This window comes from Podarcis gaigeae (genome assembly GCF_964106915.1).
Source record: "Podarcis gaigeae genome assembly, chromosome: 9".
Classification (NCBI taxonomy): Eukaryota; Metazoa; Chordata; class Lepidosauria; order Squamata; family Lacertidae; genus Podarcis; species Podarcis gaigeae.
The window spans coordinates 1,742,645-1,763,115 of NC_139685.1; the positions used below are offsets into that span (position 1 = coordinate 1,742,645).

At 48.1% G+C, this 20,471-nt stretch overlaps 3 protein-coding genes across 4 annotated transcripts in view; 1 reads left to right on the top strand and 2 right to left on the bottom strand.

The window, feature by feature from the left end:
* Positions 1-16,725, bottom strand: part of PSTPIP1 (proline-serine-threonine phosphatase interacting protein 1) — a 55,741-nt gene extending 39,016 nt beyond the window's left edge. Inside the window, exons 1-3 of one of the 2 annotated variants that reach the window (XM_083698393.1) lie at positions 16,479-16,725; positions 3,117-3,217; positions 178-252 (exon numbers count right to left, since the gene is read on the bottom strand). In XM_083698393.1, coding sequence (XP_083554519.1) covers positions 178-252; positions 3,117-3,217; positions 16,479-16,511 — 209 coding nt within the window. In that variant the 5' untranslated portion in view covers positions 16,512-16,725. Of the gene's footprint in view, positions 1-177; positions 253-3,116; positions 3,218-6,645; positions 6,726-16,478 lie in introns of those variants that run through there. The other variant, XM_083698394.1, reaches the window with a different exon arrangement.
* RCN2 (reticulocalbin 2) overlaps positions 1-20,471 on the bottom strand; it is a 1,080,843-nt gene that overhangs the window by 1,040,175 nt on the left and 20,197 nt on the right. The window lies entirely within an intron of this gene.
* The window catches only part of TSPAN3 (tetraspanin 3), a 939,276-nt gene that overhangs the window by 63,423 nt on the left and 855,382 nt on the right, over positions 1-20,471 (top strand). The gene's annotated exons all lie outside the window — the stretch shown is intronic.

Here is a 20,471-nt window from a genome sequence, read left to right on the forward strand (position 1 = left end):
CGGATAGCTTCCTGAAGCGTGGAGAGGGAGAGGGGTCGGTGCGCACTGACCCCTCTCGCTCTCCAGGCTTCCGTGAAAGCCTGCATTCATTTTTGGAGGGGAAAAAGTGCGTCCTATAGGGCGAAAAATACGGTACTTTGCAGTCATTGCTATCATGTTATATTCAAAAGGACTTACTTGATTTCTGTTTGGCCTCCTGCCTTCCGAGCAATTTGAACCAGCTCCTTCCCGTACCGCTCTTCTGCTTGTGCCCTGCAAAAAGAGAAGAAAAAACTTCATTATTTGAAGTTCAAAGAGTACCAACGCCCATATATTTTGGGGTCTCTTGCCCTGACAGGCCTTGTACTGGTCACTATTTGGGTACATTAAAAACAAGCCTATCAAAGTAAGAAAAGGGAGTGGTGCACGCCAGTATTGGAAAGGGGCAGATGCACACCCCATAAATGAAGACAAAACTGAATGGGATTCTTACAATAATTAAGAACTGATGCTGGGAGGGAGAAGTAGGTGGGATTTTCCAAAAAGGCCACATGGGCAGTTGTGCTGCACAGCTGCAAAAGGCTCGCCCTTTGCAGAATTAAAGACATGCAGCGGACATGAGCCTTGTGATGTGAGCACTGTGCAACAGTTGCACGGCAAAGTGACACATCACAGTCACTGATAGTGCTAGATGGTGATTGAGTTGCTTTTCTCTGACAATTGCAATTCCTTGTTAGAACTATTGAAGGAACAAAATCTGTCACAAGGGAGGTGCAAAATAATAAAAGTTCCAAGGCCATGGAAACAATTCTAATAGCTCAAGCAACATTGTGTTGTCTTGGTCATCTTCACAGCTACCCTGAAGAAGCAAGTCACTAATATTCCCAGTTTGCAGAGAAAGCCTAAGAAACAGCAATCTCTCCCACATCAAAGGAATTCAGTTCATATGCTCAAAGAAATAGTTTTTCGTCGTGGATGCGATGGCAGGACAGAGATGCAAAGCCACAGCTGGTTGCATGGCAACATTTCCTAATCCAATGCACTGCCAAGTCCCACATATCTATGCAAATTCATGGTGGCACTCTTTTCTTGTGAATCTGGTCTGGGACCGTAATACATTTCTTTCTTTCATTCTTTTCTTGTGCCCAGGGCTAGCAGGAATTACAAAACCCAAACAGCACTGAAGGCAGACTGCAAAGCAAGGTCACGTGTCCACATCACAAAATTGCCATGTTCCCCTTTGCCTGGCGACAGCTCTCTTTTTTACCTCCGGACTTAGAACTTGGAAACCCAAACAATCACCGTATGTTTTGCATGCCATGGCAGTCAGAGGAGAGTGTCGTTTGCTTATTTCACTTGTATGATTGTTTGTTATGCTTTTTCAGCTCTATGGCCACATAATGTAGAATCTGAATCAAATTTAACTGAGAAAATGAGAAAAATGAGAGAAACTGAAAATGACCCATCCCGCCCTCACCTTCTCTAACCCGGCACCATCCAGATGTTGTACAGTGGACTACAATTCCCATCACCCCTGGCCATTGGCCATTCTGGCTAGGACTGATGGGAACTGTGGTCCAAAACATGGAGGTAACCAGGTTAAGGAGGCTGGCCTCACCCCTTCACCATCCCACAGCGTTGCCTCGTTTGACCAGCTTCATGTCCTGGAAGTCACCCCAAAAAAACCCTAATGCCTCCCATATATTTTAGATGACAGCTCCCAACAGCTCCAGTCGGGAGGAACCAAAGGATGATGGGGGAAGGCATACCTTAAAGCAGCCAAGTGAGCCACCCCCCAAATTAGTTCCAGGGGCCCAGAGCCACTCAAACCCACCTGCGCTTCTCACTCTGCCTCCACCCACAGCAGGTTAACCACTCTGGCGCCTATGTGAAGGCATTGTTTCCACCAGGAGAAAGAAAACTTTGCTCACATGTTTTAAAATAGCTCTGGAGAGATGACAGGGGTCTGTGTCACTTGTGAGTGTATAATGATTCATTAGCAGGACACCGGGAGAGCCCATTTTACTCTCAGGGGTGCTCCTACAAAGGTGGGGGGGGGGGGACAGAAGGGAGCACTGGGTGGGGAGACCACACTGCTTTCCTGAAGCTGAATGTTGGGCAGCTGAAAGACTTCTTCAGGCAGCACAGAGTTGCACTATGAGGGCCACCAGCTGGGATGGCTTTAGAGAGGACTGGACAAGTTCCTGGAGGAGAAGGCGATCAAGGGCTGCTAGCCAGGATGGCTCTGCTCTGCCTCCACAGTCAGAGGCAGCAATGCTGGAAACTCTCTCTCTCTCCCTCCCTCTCTCCCTCCCTCTCTCTCCCTCCCTCTCTCTCTCTCTCCCTCTCTCTCTCTCTCTCCCTCTCTCTCTCTCTCTCTCTCTCCCCCCCCTCTCTCTCTCCCTCCCTCCCTCTCTCTCTCTCTCTCCCTCCCTCTCTCTCCCTCCCCCTCCCTCCCTCCCTCTCTCTCTCTCCCCCCTCCCTCCCTCCCTCCCTCCCTCCCTCCCTCCCTCCCTCTCTCTCTCTCTCTCCCTCCCTCTCTCTCTCTCGCTCTCTCGCTCTCTCCCTCCCTCTCTCTCTCTCCCCCCTCTCTCTCCCTCCCTCTCTCTCTCCCCCCTCCCTCTCTCTCCCTCCCTCCTCTCTCTCTCCCCCCTCTCCCCCCCTCTCTCTTTCCTCCCTATTCAGCAAGGAACAGCAGGTGGAAGATGAACTTCTTAGTCTCTCCTTCCTCTAGCAACTTGCTCTGCTTCTGAGCTGGCCAGGAAGGAAGAGGTCTCTCTGCAGCCATCCCAGAAACCAAGTGAGCTGCTGCAGGAGGGACAGAGTGTCCCACTATTACCAACCACAGAGCTGGAAGAAATCCCAAGGGTCATCTAGTCCACCCCCTGCAATGCAGTGGAGGAGAGTCCACCACCCTCTGAGGGTGTCCGTCCCACCATTGAATGAAGGTTACCACCGGCAAGTTCTTCGTAATGTTTAGCTGGAATCTCCTTCCTTACAATTTGAATCTATTGGTTTGGGTCGTCTCCTCTGGAGCAACAGAAAGCAAGCCTGCTCCGTCTTGGTCCACGGTGCGCCCAGCGCCCCGACAGGGGCAGGGCAGCCAGTGTTCCTTCTTAACTACCCTTTTCAGTTACCTTTGTTTGATGAGGTCCTCCACATCCTTGCACATCTTCCTCCCATCCAGCAGTCGTTGTAGAAGTGCATCATACCCAGCATGGACAGTGAATTCTTTACACTAGGAAATGGAAATTATGAATTCCAATTAGCTAAAACCATTCTCACCACATAAGCAACTAGATTAGTCAGTCTTTAGGATTTCTGTCTCCTTTTCCAGACTTAGAGGTGGGGGATCTTAGCGCTGCACAGTCTTTTCCAATGCAAGTTGCTATCGCTCAGCAGCTCACCAAGCGCTGCCCTCGGTTGCTCCCTTGGTGCTCTGGACAGTGAAAAGACCCACCGCCCTGGGGGAAAGGAGGGCAGAGCAAAGAAAAAGCACATCTCATGCATGTTTAACTTGCACAATTCCAGCCATAAACGGTTGAAGGCCAGCGGTTGAAATGCCACAAGTTAAATGCAAGTTTAAAAGTTTCAGATGAATTTAATTTGTTTTGGTCTATTTTACTGTCGTTTTAGCTTACTGTAGTTTTAAATTATGGTTGTAAATTTTTTACTGATCATTTTATTGATTCATCTTTTTCGTAAGCCGTTTTGAGGGTTTTTTCTGCAGTCAAACAGTATGTAAATTTCATGAAATAAAAAATACATAGATAGAATGCAAGGAAGGCAGAGAGCTGGGGGGGGGCAGCAAAGGTCCAGGAGGCTGGGGGTGCTAGAGCAGAGGTGGTTCTAAGGGGTGGGCTGAAGATGTGATCATGCTGCACCCCAGAGCTACGCCATGTGCCAAGAGAGCATGGATGCATCTTTACAAATGTAAAGCCACCATCCGCGATGAACCACCACTGGCAGGTGAAGGGGTTTGGGGCAAAGGTGCCTGTTCCTGGGGTGACCCAAAAGCAAATAATCACTTCCAGGGGTGGAAATTTCCCCAGACAATCTTACATGACCTTACAGGTCTAAAATACAGAAACAGCTGCTGCAGGATACAAACACACACGGGATGGGATGGGATGTATGGTTGAAAAGGAGAAGGAGTTCAACCGTTTCCACTGCCCCCAGCGGGAGATTTCCTCCATTTGCAAAAGGCAGCAAGGAAGGGATTTATTGGGATTACTGTAGGGAGAGAGGTGAAACTCTTCCTCTTTGCCCACCTTACTCCTAATCCTGCGTGGGCCTCCCATGGTGCCTATTTCCTTTTTTAAAAAAATGCCCATTAAAGAGACAAAACAATGGATACACTTAGAGAGGGACACAATTGAAAATACCTGCGCCACAGCATACCCTCTCCTCCCAAACAAACTAAGGAAAATTCCACACAGACCACGCTCAAAGCATGGAAAGCAGAAATAGACAAACTATCGCCAACCCCACTAATTCTCCTGGCGCACCACCCATTATTGCACCACCCAGCACAAAACCTCCAGATAAAAACCTGGCAAACCAAGGACTTTTATTGCCTAATACTTATATAAAAATAAGAAACCTTTGTCAACCCAAGAAATACAGGACAAACTAGAAGACTCCTAAATGCCCTGGTTAACACATCACCAATTACATGCCCTCTTAAATAATCCAGCAGTAAAATCAGCAGCAACTAGGCCCCTGACAACCTTTGAAAACCTCTTCCTAACAACAAAGGAACATGGCAAAGGGTTGGTATCCGCCATATACAAAATATACAAAATACTACTCCAAAATACCATGAACCCCCTAGATGCAATCAAAAAACAATGGGAGGATGACATAGGCTTGACCCCATAGGATTAACCCCACTCAGTGGACCAGAATATGGTCTAAACCCCCCTTTAAATCCATATCAACGAAAATGGAAGAACTCACTCTGAAACTCACCTACAGCTGGTACCTAATGTTATGTAGTGAAGTTTCACCCTGGGCCAGCAGGGGGATACTGTATATAGTTTTCCCTCAGGTCTGTAGATAGTTTTCCCTCAGGTCCGCGTCAGTTATTTTAGGGCTGTTGGGCTGTTGTTACAATGTTGACAGCCGGCTGCCTATAAAAGCAGGCCGGCTGAGCTGTTTGCAGTCAGTTCTATTCCAGCTTACGAAATAAAGAGCTATTTGGAGAAATCGCTGGTCGTCGGCTATGTCAACCCACAACTTAACACCTAACAACAAGAAAATTAGCGCTAATATGCGTAGGAACCTCACCAAATGCTGGAGAGGGTGCACCTCCACAGGCACATACCTCCACATGTGGTGGGAATGTCCCAAAATCCAACTATTCTGGACAACAGCCATATGAGAAACAGCCTTACTAAAAAAATTAACAAATAAACTGAAACTGACACAGGGACAAATAGAAGAAGACCCCTTCACCCCAGTACGGCTCCCCTTTATCACATACACAGCTCAACAAGACAACAACAAGAGTCCATCAACAGCATACAAATCAATCTGGCTAACCTGATCCAAAACACGCACCCACCCCACTCACACATGAAGACAAAGATCACCACAGCCAACCACAAATGAACAACTACACCCTGGGCCAACCCCAACCTCTCTCACCACCAAAGGAACACAAGTGAATAGCAGAGAACCGGCACAAGCGACGTTGACACAAAACCCCACACATACATTAAGTAAAATAGAAACATCGCCACCTGACGCCACCCCCACCCATCTTCTCCCCCTCCACCTCTTTCCTCCTTTTCTTCCTAATGTAACACTAATGTCTCAACAAATGAAACTGATCTGTAAAAATGTTACTTGAAAATAAATGCACATACTTTTGTAAACCAAGAAAATCTTCAATAAAAATACATTTTTTTAAAATGCCCCTTTAATGCCCTATCACTTTTAATGTCGCTTCTTGTTTGGCCCTATGACTTGTGGATGAGTGGAGATTTGAACCTGACCTGCCACACATGCCTACCCTTCTTAAAAGTAGAGACAAAGGTTTCCAACTTCGCTGAAGCACAGGAGAAAAGTCAGGTCGTGCAATGACCCAATTAGCCTAAAGAGATAATATGTCACAGTCACAAAATTGACACATAAGGCTGTAAGAAAAGCCAAAAAAAAAAAAAAAGTTTAAAAACTCTCTCTCTCTCTCTATATATATATATATTCTAAGCATATCAAGTGGACCAGCAGCAACTGGTGTGGGTGGTGAAGGGAACAGCTGCCTAAGGCATATACAATTCTTCCTTTAAAAAATGGAATACATCCTAACTTGTCTCCAAAAGGATGGGGGGCGGGGAGACACCTTCCAGGCCTCCTGGTGGAAAAGATCCCTAGAGAGGTAAGGCTGTGTCTCCAGCAGCCACCATCCTGCACTAAGCCACTTCCCTGAGAGGAAGCGCCAGGGAATTCATAGGACCTGCTTCTGAATAAACATATGTAGGATTTGTGCTGCCGTTTCCAGATTTTGTGCTATAGATACAATGACAACACACCGGTAGAGTAGCACAGTGGATATTTCCCAGCCAACATTTAAAAAGAAAAAGGATTGCACCATGGTGTAAAATGCCTTTCAGAGCATCTTTTTTCAACCCCCCCCCCCCATAACTGAATAAGCAAACCTACAGTTGTGTTCGCCATCTCTCGAGTGTTCTGCCACACGGCTGGAGACGGACAGCCTGGAGGGCTCTGAGCCTTCTGGAACAGGCTGCTGGAGGGAGCAGCTGCTGGTGCTGCTGGCGCTGGTGTGCCAAATGGTCACAGCATGTTGCCCATTCCCTTCTGAGGCTGCCTTTGAATCATCAGATTCAAGACAGGGCTGAGCCACTGTCAGGTTTTCCCACCAGGGAAATTACACTGGATTTTAGAATACAGGAAGATGAAAAACTGTATTGCAACAAGTCAGATAATGGGCTAATTAGCACAGGGTCCTAAGAACATATAGGAAGCGGGTGGTGTTGTGGTCTAAACCACTGAGCCACTTGGGCTTGTTGATCAGAAGGTTGGCAGTTCAAATTCCCATGATGGTGGTGAGCTCCTGTTGCTCTGTCCCAGCTCCTGCCAACCTAGCAGTTTGAAAGCACACCAGTGCAAGTAGATGAATAGGTACCACTGCGGCAGGAAGGTAAATGGCATTTCCGTGTGTTCTGCCACTCATCACGGTGTCCCATTATGCCAGAAGCAGTTTAGTCCTGCTGGTCACATGACCCAGAAAGCTGTCTGTGGGCAAACACTGGCTTCCTAAGTCTGAAGCGAGATGAGCGCCACACCCCATAGTTGCCTTTGACTGGACTTAACCATCCAGCGGTCCTTTACCTTAACCCAGGCATAGGCAAACTTGGCCCTCCAGATGTTTTGGGACTACAACTCCCATCACCCCTAGCTAACAGGGCCAGTGGTCAGGGGTGATGGGAACTGTAGTCTCAAAACATCTGGAGGTCCGAGTTTACCTATTCCTGCCTTAACGCATAAGAACATGAGAAGAGCCTTCTGGATCAGGCCCAGAAGGGGGGCCCATCTAGTTCAGCATCCTGTTCTCAATGTGTTCAGCCGGACGCCCCCTGTGGAAACCCACAAGCAGGACTTAAGCACAGGAGCCCGCCCCCCTCCTGCGGCTTCCAGCAGCAGGCATGCGGAAGCATTAGTAGCCCTCTTCTCCATGAACATGTCCATGCATGTTGGTGGCCATCCCTGCCTCCTGTGGGAGTGAGTTCCACAGGCTATCCGCCATGTGCCTATACCTGACCCGCACTGGCTCATCTCCAGGAGCCGCAGCCAGCGCAGGTATTGGCAGGACTTGGGAGCAGCACAGGCCCACCTAAGAGAGGAACACAGAAAGGCACCTACACCAAGACAGACCTGCTAGTTCGCAGAACACAGCATGGTCTCCACTGCCTGACCGTGGTCATCGAGGGTTTCGGGGTCTCTCCCGGAGCTACCTGGAGATGCCGGGGAATGAATCTGGGACCTTCTGTATACAAAATAAATGCTCTACCCCTGAACCATGGCCCTTCCCCTGCCAGCAGGATGTCAGAGAAGTCAGACCACCACAGCGAAAACGGAAAAATTACTTTCCTAGTTCAAAGAATACAGCACGGAAAGTAGATCGTCATAAAGGTGGAAAGTTAGATTTCCTGTTTAGCAGCCTTTTTTTTTTTTTTTTAAAAAAAAGACATTTCCTTCTTACCAAATGCTTGCACTTGCTACGTAAGTCACCTGACGTGGGGCTGGGCAGGTACAGAAACAACTAACCGTAAGGAACAGTGCACAGAATGTCCATGGTGTCTCTTGCACATTGCAATCATGTTTTTATTTATTTAATTACAGGCACCTGCATTTTAGAAAGACCACAGTAAAGCAGTTAGGTTTTGTTGGGGGGGGGATTTCTGTTGCTTTTGGTAGAAGCTTTTTTCAAAGCCAAATTTGCATCACAAGAAAGGCGGGCCAGTACAGATTTTCATTGCAGTTATGATGGTTAAAGTCCCTGTTATGAATGGGGCAGATTCCCCCATAATTCCTGGGTGCCAGATCCCCCCCATAAGTTCTAGAGTTAGTAAATGTAGGGGATTGAATGCTTGACATCTTCACCCAGGTGTGAGACAGCTGAGCAGTGCAGAAATGCAGTCTGAATCACCTGGGGAGAAGAACCATCTTGTAATACAAAGGAAGGTGCCTAGTTGGTTTTTTTAAAATCAATTCTATTAAGAGTTTTCAACATACAATACAATAAAAGCCAAACTAATCTAAAGAAGATAAATAGGACGCAAGGATAAATAGAAGCAAGAATAAGCAAAAGAAGAAAATAAAAAAGAAGAGAAGAAAACTAAAAATAAATAAAATAAAATAAAAACCAGGTCCACTATTACAATTATATCGTAACCCTTATTCCACTCCACACACAGAAGAGTGAGCCATCCCAGCTCTCACCTGGGAGCTTCCCCCTCTTCCCCCAGTCTCCCACCCTGGGAGATTCTCTCTATCATCCGTCACCTTCCTGGAAGCATCTTCATCAATCCAAGATAGGAAACTTCAAAAAACAAAGCATAGATATAGATAGACTTACCTGACAGAAAACAAGAATTAAAGAAAACAGAAAAACAAAATAAGAAGAGAAACAAAAGAAAAGAAAAGAAAAGAAAAGAAAAGAAAAGAAAAGAAAAGAAAAGAAAAAAGATCTTCTGATTCTCTCTGCTGCTGATTATGTATATGACAATTATGCAAAATATTCAAAGTATGCCAGGATACCATCTAGCTGCATTAATATCCAGCCTTTTCTCAGTCTGCTAGGTGTTGTTTTCTCAGTCTCCAGTCCCCCAGGCATCTCAAATTTGCCATTTTCCACTCAAAAAGTCCAAAAGTAGCTCTTTGGTTATTATTATGTGACCAAAATAGTCCTTCTGTGGTCCAATATGATGAATTTCTCCCCAAATTTCTAACAAATCTTAATAGTGTAATAGTCTGTACTTATTTGCTCGTGTCTTCATTAAACCATAGTCAGTTCCTTATATTCCAGTCCCATTTCCTGTTGGTCCTGCTTTATCCTGATTTAAAGAAAAAAGGAAAAATCCTTCTTCCATTCTTTTTCCAAACCAATCACTGAGAGCTTAGAGGCTTTTTCTTCCGTGTTTGCTTCAGTTTCTGCCCTCGGCCCTTTCTCTCTCTGCCTCATCTCTGCCATCTCCGATTCCCTCTTAAACCCCTTCCTTTCTCCTGTTTCCATCCTCCCATCCACTCCAACTCCTGCTGCTGTCCCATGCTCAGGCAGAGGTCAATCCACCACAGCTCCTGTGCACTCTGTAGTCTGACAGAGATCAGATCTAACTTCTCTTAAAGTTCTGCGCACCTTGGATCTTAACTCTGCCAGCTGTTCATCTGGGAGGCTTTGTAGGATATCAACGATTGGAGAAGCATCTGGTGTTGGCTTTGCCACATTGGGTGCTGCTAAGCTCCCCCTTGGGAGAAGTTCCACTTCCAGGAACTTGTCTCTGCTTGCACATTCCTTCCTCTTAAGAACCTCTGTTTCATTTTCGCAGCCAACACAGCACGTACAAGACAGAGATTTATAGGCTGTATAAATTGAAAATTTAAAGCAGATTCAGAGCTATCTTATCAGTTAATAATAATAATAAATTTTTATTTATATCCCGCCCTCCCCAGCCGAAGCCAGGCTCAGGGCCGCTAACAACAATAAAATCAATTCAAATCAAACTGATGGCAACCATTGAGCTAGAGTTCTGTGAAGATTGCCAAAGGAGGGAGTCAGGCTGTGCCCTGACCAAAGACCTGGCGGAACAGCTCTGTCTTGCAGGCCCTGTGGAAAGATGCAAAGTCCTGCAGGACCCTTGTCTCTTGTGACAGAGCATTCCACCAGATCAGAGCCACAGCCGAAAAAGCCCTGGCTCTGGTTGAGGCCAGCCTAACATCTCTGTGGCCTGGGATCTTCAGGATGTTTTTATTTGCAGACCATAAATTTCTCTGTGGGGCATACCAGGAGAGGCGGTCCCGTAGGTATGAGGGTTCTAGGCCGTATAGGGCTTTAAAGGTTAAAACCAGCACCTTAAACCTGATCCTGTACTCCACCGGGAGCCAGTGCAGCTGGTATAGCACTGGGTGAATGTGATCTCACTGCAGAATTCTGCACCCGCTGGAGTTTTTGGGTCAGTCTCAAGGGCAGCCCCACGTAGAGCAAGTTACTATAATCCAGTCTGGAGGTGACCGTCGCGTGGATCACAGTGGCTAGGTCAGGGCGAGAGAGATAAGGAGCCAACTGCTTAGCTTGGCGGAGATGAAAAAATGTTATAGCTGCAATCTGCACCTCCATGGAAAGGGAGGTGTCAAAGATTAAACCCAAACTCTTAACGGACGGTGCCCCTGCAAGAGATGGGAGTTGCCCCCCCCCCCAATTCCATATCGTCCCGACCCAACCAAAGGACCTCTGTCTTGGAAGGATTTAACTTCAACCGGCTCCCACGTAACCATCCAGCCACAGCTTCCAAACATCTGATCAGTGTGTCTGGGGCCGAGTCAGGATGGCCATCCATCAACAGATAGAGTTGGGTGTCATCAGCATACTGATGGCAGCCCAGCCCAAAACTCCGGACAAGCTGGGCGAGGGGGCGCATAAAGATGTTAAAAAGCATCGGGGAGAGTATCGCACCCTGGGGCACTCCACACACCAAGGAGTGGCGCGATGACAATTCCCCACCCCCAAACGCCACCCTCTGTCCCCGACCAGAGAGAAACGAGCGCAGCCATTGAAGGACTGTGCCCTGGATCCCCACGTCGGCAAGGTGGTGGTCCAGGAGTTTGTGATCGACCATGTCGAAGGCTGCTGACAGGTCTAGAAGAATCAGCAGCCTGACCCGCCTCGATCCAGCTGCCTGCGGAGATCATCTGTTAGGGCAACCAGAGCCGTCTCAGTCCCATGACCAGCGCGGAAGCCGAATTGGAATAGATCCAGGGCCGATGTTTCATCCATAAACCCACCAAGCTGTTCAGCAACCGCTCTCTCAATCACCTTACCCAGAAACGGAAGATTCGAAACCGGGCGGTAATTGGATAGATCTAAAGGATCTAATGATGCTTTCTTTAAGAGCGGGCACACCACTGCCTCCTTCAATTCCCCTGGGAATGTCCTGGTGCCAAGGGACAAATTGATGATATCCCCCAGGGGGGCCCGCACCTCGTCTGGACACGCTCTAATTAGCCAGGACAGGCACGAGTCAAAAGGACTGGTGGTGGGCTTTCCAGCTCGGAGGAATCTGTCCACATCGGCTGGGGATATCCAGTCAAAGTGGTCGAATACTGGACCCGAGGACAGTCGAGGGGCCTCCAGTTTCGTTATTGTATCCGAATTGGCAGGGATGTCACGGCGGAGCAACAGGACCTTCTCCGCAAAAAAGCTTGCAAATGCCTCACAGCTGTGTGTCAAATTGTTATTTAAATTTGGCTGTCCCTCCAGGGACTGTTATAGACCTAATTATACTAAGTAATTGCACCAGGAGAGATAGCGGATGCAATGGAGGCCGAGAAGTAAGACTTCTTAGCGGCCTTCACTGCCATCTCGTAGGTTTTCATAAAAACCCTAGAAGATGTTCTTGAGGCTCCGTCGCAGGCACCCTGCCATACTTGCTCTAGCCATCTGAGGTCCAGCTTCATTTTTCAGAGCTCCTCAGTAAACCAGCGAGCCCGGTTTCTGCGGGGTCACAGAGGGTGCTTAGGTGTGATCTCATCGATGGCTGCCAGGAGCTGGGTATTCCAGCCCTCAACAAGCTCAGTCAATGAGTCGCCAGGGGGACCAAGGTCCCGCAAGGCTTGATGGAATCTATCAGGGTCCATCAGCCTCTGCCCAAATCGGCTCGCCACCTAAGCAGGGTGGGGGTGGAAAGTCAATCCTGGCTTTCAGAGCATAGTGATCAGACCATGACACCTTCATCGAAGGAGACATGATCACATCTATACCTACGCCAAAGATCAAATCCAGCGTGTGGCCTGCTTGATGTGTGGGGCCCGAAACAAACTGGGAGAGCCCTCGTGTCGCCAGGGAAGACACCAGGTCCAGAGCCTGTGCAGAGAAAGTGGCATCAGCATGGATGTTGAAGTCCCCCAATACCAATAGGTTAGGGAACTCCAAGGCCCAGCCGGCCACCGCCTCCAGCAGGCCTGACAGGGTGGCTGCTGGTGCGCTAGGTGGCCGGTACACCAGCCAGACAGCCAAGCTCACTTCGGAGCCCCACACTAGACCAACACATTCAATGCCGGGGATCGATGGCGACGGTAGAGCCCTGAAAGAACAATCTTCCCAGATTAATAATGCCACCCCTCCCCCCCCCCCGGCCCACAGTCCGCGACTGGTGGAGGACAGAGAAACCCAGGGGCGCCATCTCTCGTAAGGTAACTGTTTCCCCTTCGCACACCCAGATCTCCGTCACACAAGCCAGGTTGACCCCCTGCGAGGTAAAGAAATCTCGCAGGGCGGCGGTTTTGTTGCCTATAGACCTGGCATTGGACAGCACCCTCGTCCCTCGGGATGGGGCGCAGATTGGAAGGGGTACGAGCATATCCGTATCTCGGTCCCCTTCGCCGATAACATCTGCCCCCACCACCATACCTCCCTCGCCCCTCCACGGTAGCAGTCCCAAGCCTCATACTAGCCTCCATTGATGGCAATTGGTGTTATTCTTTCCTAGCCTAGTTGTTCTACTTATAGTATCAACAACTCGATAATTCTAATTAGTCGAGTAGAACAAGCCTGCTAACCTCAGCTACCTCTCTGATTATATGAAACTATTATGTTCTTTATTAGCCTACTTTTATAATATTAGACAAACCAATTAATAAAATTAAAAAATAACCCCCCAAACATTCCACAGCTAAACAAACTACCATATAACGTACATAAAGGAAGAAAAAACACCTAAATAACAGGAGAACAACAATCAAGTATCTCACAGTAAGCAAGCAAAAACTTAAATATTATCATGAAACAAAGGACTAAAACAAATGGCAAAGGAAGGGGGAGGGGGAAAGGGGGGGAAAGGTTCTTGTAGCAGATGAAGTTCTTGTAGCATCATGCGCCAGCTCAAGTCTGCTCGAATGATCTCTGAATCTGCCAACCTGAACAACCAGGTGACATCGGGGGATGGGCAGAGGAAGGCGGGGCAGGTTCAGTAAATGCCCTGTTTGATGTCAGTGCCGTGCCCGATGGTCTCGGGCAACTATTCTCTCAAAGAATAGTTGTATTCTTTCAAAGTCGCCAGTAATTAATTTAAACCTTTTGGTTTATTTTCTAGCCTGTTAACCAGTGTTTTTTTCAGCCCCCAGCAGCCCACCTGTTCTTTGGTGCTAATTAACTGACAGATAGAAAATCCAATTAGTATTTACTTCTAGTCTTAAAGGTAAAGAGACCCCTGACTGTTAGGTCCAGTCACGAACGACTGGGGTTTCAGCGCTCATCTCGCTTTATTGGCCGAGGGAGCCGGCGTACAGCTTCCGGATCATGTGGCCAGCCTGACTAAGCCGCTTCTGGCGAACCAGAGCAGTGCATGGAAACGCCGTTTACCTTCCCGCCAGAGCGGTACCTATTTATCTGCTTGCACTTTGATGTGTTTTCGAACTGCTAGGTTGGCAGGAGCTGGGATTGAGCAACAGGAGCTCACCCCGTTGCGGGGATTCGAACCGCCAACCTTCTGATCGGCAAGCCCAAGAAGCTCAGTGGTTTAGACCACAGCGCCACCAGCGTCCCACTTCTAGTCTCAGAAATAGTTAAAAGAATGAGGTTTGCTGACTTGACGCCCTAATTTAACAGCCATTGTGTGGTGCATGGGATTGGTGAATGTTCCTTCCTTGAGATGTTCCTCCACCCCTGAAAACTTCTGTCTCTGGCATGATGAATGTCTCCTTCTGAAGACATGTGAGGTTTATCCCTGAACTCCCTCATCTCAAAAGGGAGTTTTAGTATACCTTGGTTTCTTAATCAATACATTTCATCTCTGCCGACAGGAGTGTAAGCAGTTGATGACCAGTCCACCATCTTTCCTCCCCAGAGGTCCACAAACAAATAACTTTTGTGGTTTTGTGAGACCCTCCTCCCATGAGAGGAAGATGATCAGAGACGAAGGTCAAGGTTAGAATTTCAGTGTCCAATGATATAAGCTGGGAGGGGGGAGGTTGCTGGGAGGCATGATGTCACCGTAGGAATAAAAGGGACAGGAGGAGAATTCCCTGCAGGGCTGGCTGGGAAAGGCTGCATGCAGAGACCAGGGAGCCTGGCTGTTTACTGCTCTGGGCCCAAGCAGGCTGCATCTACGAGGGGAGCAACAAGAGACACTCTTGGGGTGTAATGCTCTGCACCCCCTGCACCTAAACTCAGGTGTAAATATGTGTCAATAAACCATTTTTCTAAAAGACACTGCCGTCTCCACTGTGCCTTAATCCATAGGAACACAAACCCTGGTGACGTGCCAAGACCCCTGGAATCTTGCACCTGCTCAGCAGAGACGGGGTAAAGCCCCCTTTCCTGCATACTGCCGTCCTGATAAAAGCCACACCTTCCCCACTGCAATGAAGATGCGGCTGCAAGAGATGCAATGAGAAGCACATATAGTTAGGCCCATAGAGAACAAAAGTTTGAGAAGAGGTTTAAGACATGGCTGCAGAAAGAAGTTCTTGTGAGATTTCCCGACATAACCACACTTGGGACCCTATGTGCTCTCGGGGCAGCAAGGCCTTTCCATTTGCTGTTCTGACACAACAACATGTATTGGGGCAGCCCTGTGGTGAGGAAGTTGCCAGGGTACGTCCACACACCATGACCTGTAGCTCCTAACTGGACATGATAGCCTGGAAGGCAAATTCTGAAAAATGTCCCTGCTTCTGGGACACCCACAAACCAAAAGTCTTCTCCTGTGATAGCAGAGTGTGATGGCCAATGCATAGGCAAGGTGGAGCAGAAACACAGCCTGAAGCCCCCTACATCCAGAAACAAGAGGCCATTCATCATGTTAGATAGATCAGTGCTCCTCAAACTTGGGTCTCCAGACGTTCTCAGACTACAGCTCCCATCATCCCCAGCCAGCTTAGCCAAATGGTTATGGATAATAGGAGCTGTAGTCCAACATCTGGGGATACAAGCTTGAGGAACCATGGGCGGGATTTACCCTCCAGATTCAGAGGCAGTATATCACTGAATGTCAGTACTGGCGAGCAAGAGGAGCAGAGGGCTGTTTCCTCCATGACGCATTTGCTGGTTTCCTAAGGCATCTGGCTGGACCACGACATCACAGGGGGCTGCATCCGATGGACCTTTGGTCTGACGGAGGAGGGCTCTTCATGCCCTTATTTTTAGAAACAACCCCCACCAACTGGGAAAGGTCAAGATATTCAAGGGTGACACCTGAGCACCAGGGTGGGGCAACCTTTGCATAATAACATTCAGGTTTTGCATAAGACACTCTCTGTGTGGTGCCATGAGCATCCCCTCCACCCAAATAAAAGCGGCACTAGCAAAGTTGTATATCTAACACAAAAAGCACCACATAAGAATAGAAACATGAGCTGTCGACAGCAATGAACATTAGACCCATGTTCTGCCAGCATCCCCAAGAAAGAAGTTAGTCGTTCAAATTTTTTAAAAAATTAAACATTTAGGAGTTCATTTCCTTCTCTCTTTTTTAGCAATTAAAAGTTTGAAATAAGTGATTCTTTTAACTATAGTACAAGTGGACCCTAGAAGTCCCTTACCTTTTGACTGTGAGGATTCAGGTGTCCTAAAGAGGCCCCTTCCGCAGTTTCCTGTGGTAACCAGTTTGCAAATGTGCCCCGAAAACTTTCCTAATGTACTGAGCCAAACTTGCAGGCAAAATTGTGACAGTGCGGCACCAGGTCAATTCAGACCAGGCAGCCAGCCAGTGTTGCCTCTTTATCTCCATGAAGGTGAAAATCAAGATGTTGGCACTTACCCAGAAGGCGTCTTTGAACTGCAGGTGTGTCATGAGGAGCTGCTGGAAAGGTCGCCTTGGGACAGGCTTCCCCACAGCACCAAAAGTTTGACGGAGAGGAACCCAGTTGGCTCTGGCTGCCAAGCACACGGAAGCCGAAAGAGGAATGCTCTCTTTTGCAGCTTGCAAAACAGCTCTGGGCGGTTTAAGGAAGCTGAGTGTGAAATGACTTGCTACTCTGAAGGAGAAAGCACACCCCAAACCTCACAGGTCTCCCCTTCCTCTTTCCCTCCTCTTGCCCCACCCCTATGCTCTGCTATCAACCTCACTTCAGTTCTGGCAAATGGTGAGTATTGAAATGAGGAAGCAAAAAAACACCCTATCATCTGTGTGCAAATGAGGCAGGGTTTTTTTTTTGGGGGGGGGGTTAGTGACAAGATTAGCTACACCCCAGAAAGCCAAAGTGTTGTCTGATCAATGGACAAAGCTACAAACTCTGGGAAGAAAACTGAGAGCAGGCCCATTCTGTTGACCACGGAGGCTGCATTTCTTGATGCAAGGCAGTTTGCGTGCGTTTTTGGTAATCGTTTGTGCTGGGCTCAAATCATACCCACAGGAAGCAGACCTGTGACACTGCAGGCTCAGCAATTGCTGCAATAACAGAAGTATTTTCCAATTCTCATAAAAATTAAGGAAATGGGTAGATGGCACTTGCTTCAGCTTAGCCTATTTGGATCAATATGTAGCTTTTGGATGTGCTGTGTTCATTCATTGCAGCTGTGAATATGAATGAAGTGGTAGCGCACAAGGAACGTCCCTGGAATACTAATAGAGAGTCTTCTCCCATCAATATCACTGGGCAAGAAGTTTTAAAATGTGACATTTCAGTCGCTGTTTGCAGACGGACCTGAGAACCATCATTTCCTCTGTTTTGCCATTTGCAGATAAAACGTAGCAGAGGTTGCTTTTTGCCCGGCTATTTAGCTGGCGAGCACTTTCTTCAAACAAAATGGCAAACATTTTCACTGTTGCTAAGCTGGAAACAAAGAGCAGAAGAGAGTTAGATGCTCAGTAGAACAAAGAAACTTCCAAAGTATCTTAAAAGGGAAATGTAATTCAATGTACAAAATACATGCCCATTAAGAAGCAGCTCTTGAAGTAGTTAATGATGAGCTTTCAATATAACAACCAGTGCTCTGAACTGGGCTCAGAAATGCACTAGAAACCAGAACAGCTTAAGCAGGAACAAAATCAGATGCTCTGAAAAGCCAGAAGTGCCTGCATGTGTCAAAATCGCTATAGTGGCTTCCATCAGAGAATCAGGGCCAGAACTAGAGATCTTTGCCTCTGGGACAAACAACATGAAACATGCCCCTAAGCCAAGCCTGCATTTTGCAATGTAAAAAATTAACAACAGTTGTAATACCATGACAAACAACAAGAATATATTATTTAAATATTTATTTTAATGTATACTGTAGATCAAGAAAGGTACTGCTCAGTCCATGAGGATGCCTGCATGGTTAATGAGCAGAGTAAAAATGCTATCAGATGCAAGGAGGCTTCCTTTAGAAAATGGAAGCCTTATCCAATTGAGGAGAACAGAAAGGAGCACAATTTTTGGCAAAAATGCAAGCAGGCAATAAGGGATGCTCCGCATGCTTCATCCTAGTTTTGGCCCTGCTCCATGTTACGGTTTTGAGCTGAAAACTCATTTTGCGGTGCCTGGGTTATGCTGGAGAGAAGGACCAGCTGGACACAACGCCTGTGCTTCAGAGGGACTAGAAGTGGGGGCATCACATGCTCTGCAAGTTGCACCCCAGAATCCCTCACTGAGCAGGGGTGAGGATGCGCACCACAGTGACTGCTGAGCCCCCAGCACTATCACAGATGCCAGAAATCTCTGTGCACTACGTGGCACTTAGAGCCAGCCCAAGACTGGGGGGAAGACTCCAAGCAGAACATAAACCTGCCTCATCAGTTGTATTATTCCCTGCCTCTCATGAACTTTAACAAGACCAGCTTCCCATTTGTAAGCACATTATATGCATATAAATTGCTCTAAATCGAAGTGCTCAGTTTCACTAGTGGAGGCTGGATTGACTCAGGGGTGCCCTCCGGAGGTGGCTGGACCATAATTTCTATCAGCCTCAGTCAGCAAAACCCAATGGTTGGGGGCGGGGGTAGAATTCTAATCCTGGCATAGGCAAACTCGGCCCTCCAGATGTTTTGGGACTACAACTTCCATCATCCTGACCACTGGTCCTGTTAGCTAGGGATGATGGGAGTTGTAGTCCCAAAACAGCTCGAGGGCCGAGGTTGAGGAAGCCTGGGTTAGGGGGAGGAGAATTTTCTTACAAAGTGCCTGTTCTAATCTAACAGTATCTGGAGTGCACTGCATTGACTACCCTGGCATGAACTGAGTATCAGTCATGGGGGACAATAAGGAATTGCCTCCACACCACTACTTTGCACCCTGACTCCAATTTGTGGGCCTTGTGATTTTGAGTGAAAACAAAGTCGATTCCACAAGCTTGAAGTCTGACCACCCTCCTTTTCCACAGCACATCCCATTCTCCCAATTGCTTGTGCCAATTGCAGTGGGAGAAGCAGCAGGAAAAGTTGTGCCATGCAGGGAGAGATGCTGCTTCAAGAAGCCAGTCTCATCTGTGAATATGCAGTGGTACCTCGGGTTAAGTACTTAATTCGTTCCGGAGGTCCATTCTTAACCTGAAACTGTTCTTACCCTGAAGCACCACTTTAGCTAATGGGGCTTCCCGCAGCCGCCAGAGCACAATTTCTGTTCTCATCCTGAAGCAAAGTTCTTAACCCGAGGTACTATTTCTGGGTTAGCGGAGTCTGTAACCTGAAGCGTCTGTAACCCGAGGTACCACTGTATATTCTTCTAATCTCACTCTGTCCTATTGTCCATCCCATTCCCTAAGTAGGAAAAGCCCGGGGGGGGGGTGTCGGGGCTGCTTTGGTCTGGGGGAACCTCTGCCAACCTTGCACCCGCCAGAGATGTTCTGGAACGCAGTTCCTGTGATGCTACAGCTGATGGGAGTCCTAGTCCAGAATATCTGGAGGACAGTGGCAAAGGCTGGTCTAGGGCGTAGCAAATATTTTTCTATTCCAGACCAGCCCGAAAGGCCTGTCGCTTCACCTGCAGATGGAGGGGTGGAGGCTGTTAAGAGAGGAGAGCTTATTCCTCTAGCAGCCAGTCATGCAAACCCACTTCCTCCAGTGTCACTCCAATGAAATCAATGAGTCTATTCAGCAGTGCCGGCAAGTCTTATCTACTGGCAGCTCCTGAAATAAGGAACTGGGCTGTTTCTTCCCACCTTACAGCTGTAACAAAATGGAGCAAGCAGAATTTGCTAATCCACATAAAACAGCAGCTGCTGCCTCTGCTGCCACCCTGTCCACATTCACTCCCTTCTCCTTTCCGTGAGTCTTCCACCGCAGAGGTGGCTGGGTACCTGCGGAGAGCCCAGGCTGAGCACCAGAACTCTCTGCTGAGGATCCTCTTGCTGCGCCCTTCTCTCACTCTAGCCTAGAAGCAGGCCACATTCACAGGTGCTTACCATGACCATGCAAATAGGCTGGCTCCCCAAAGAGACCACACCTGCTTTGCTGTTCCCTGGGCTTTTTAAGTCAGTGCAGGATGGCAGCTAAGTGAAGGCAATAAGGTAGGAAGAGCCTGCAGCAGCTAGACTGGGGAATGGGACTGGCCGCCGGGACCAGTGGCGTAGCATGGGGGCCCCCGGGTGCATCTTCTGGAGGGGGTGTGACTAGGCACCCCACAACAGGCTCCCACCAGAGCCTGGCTCCGGGATGCAAGTGAGCTGCTGAAGCATCTTCTTCACACCCAGCCACAGCTCCACTCGTCCCAGCCCCCTCCCAGCTCCTGGAGTCCCAGGCAGGGGCAGGGGTACACAGAGGGCGCCTGGTGGTGGCTGGGGATGTCGGCTCCCTGAATATTGGGGGGTGCTGGGCCCTCTGCCTCAAACTATT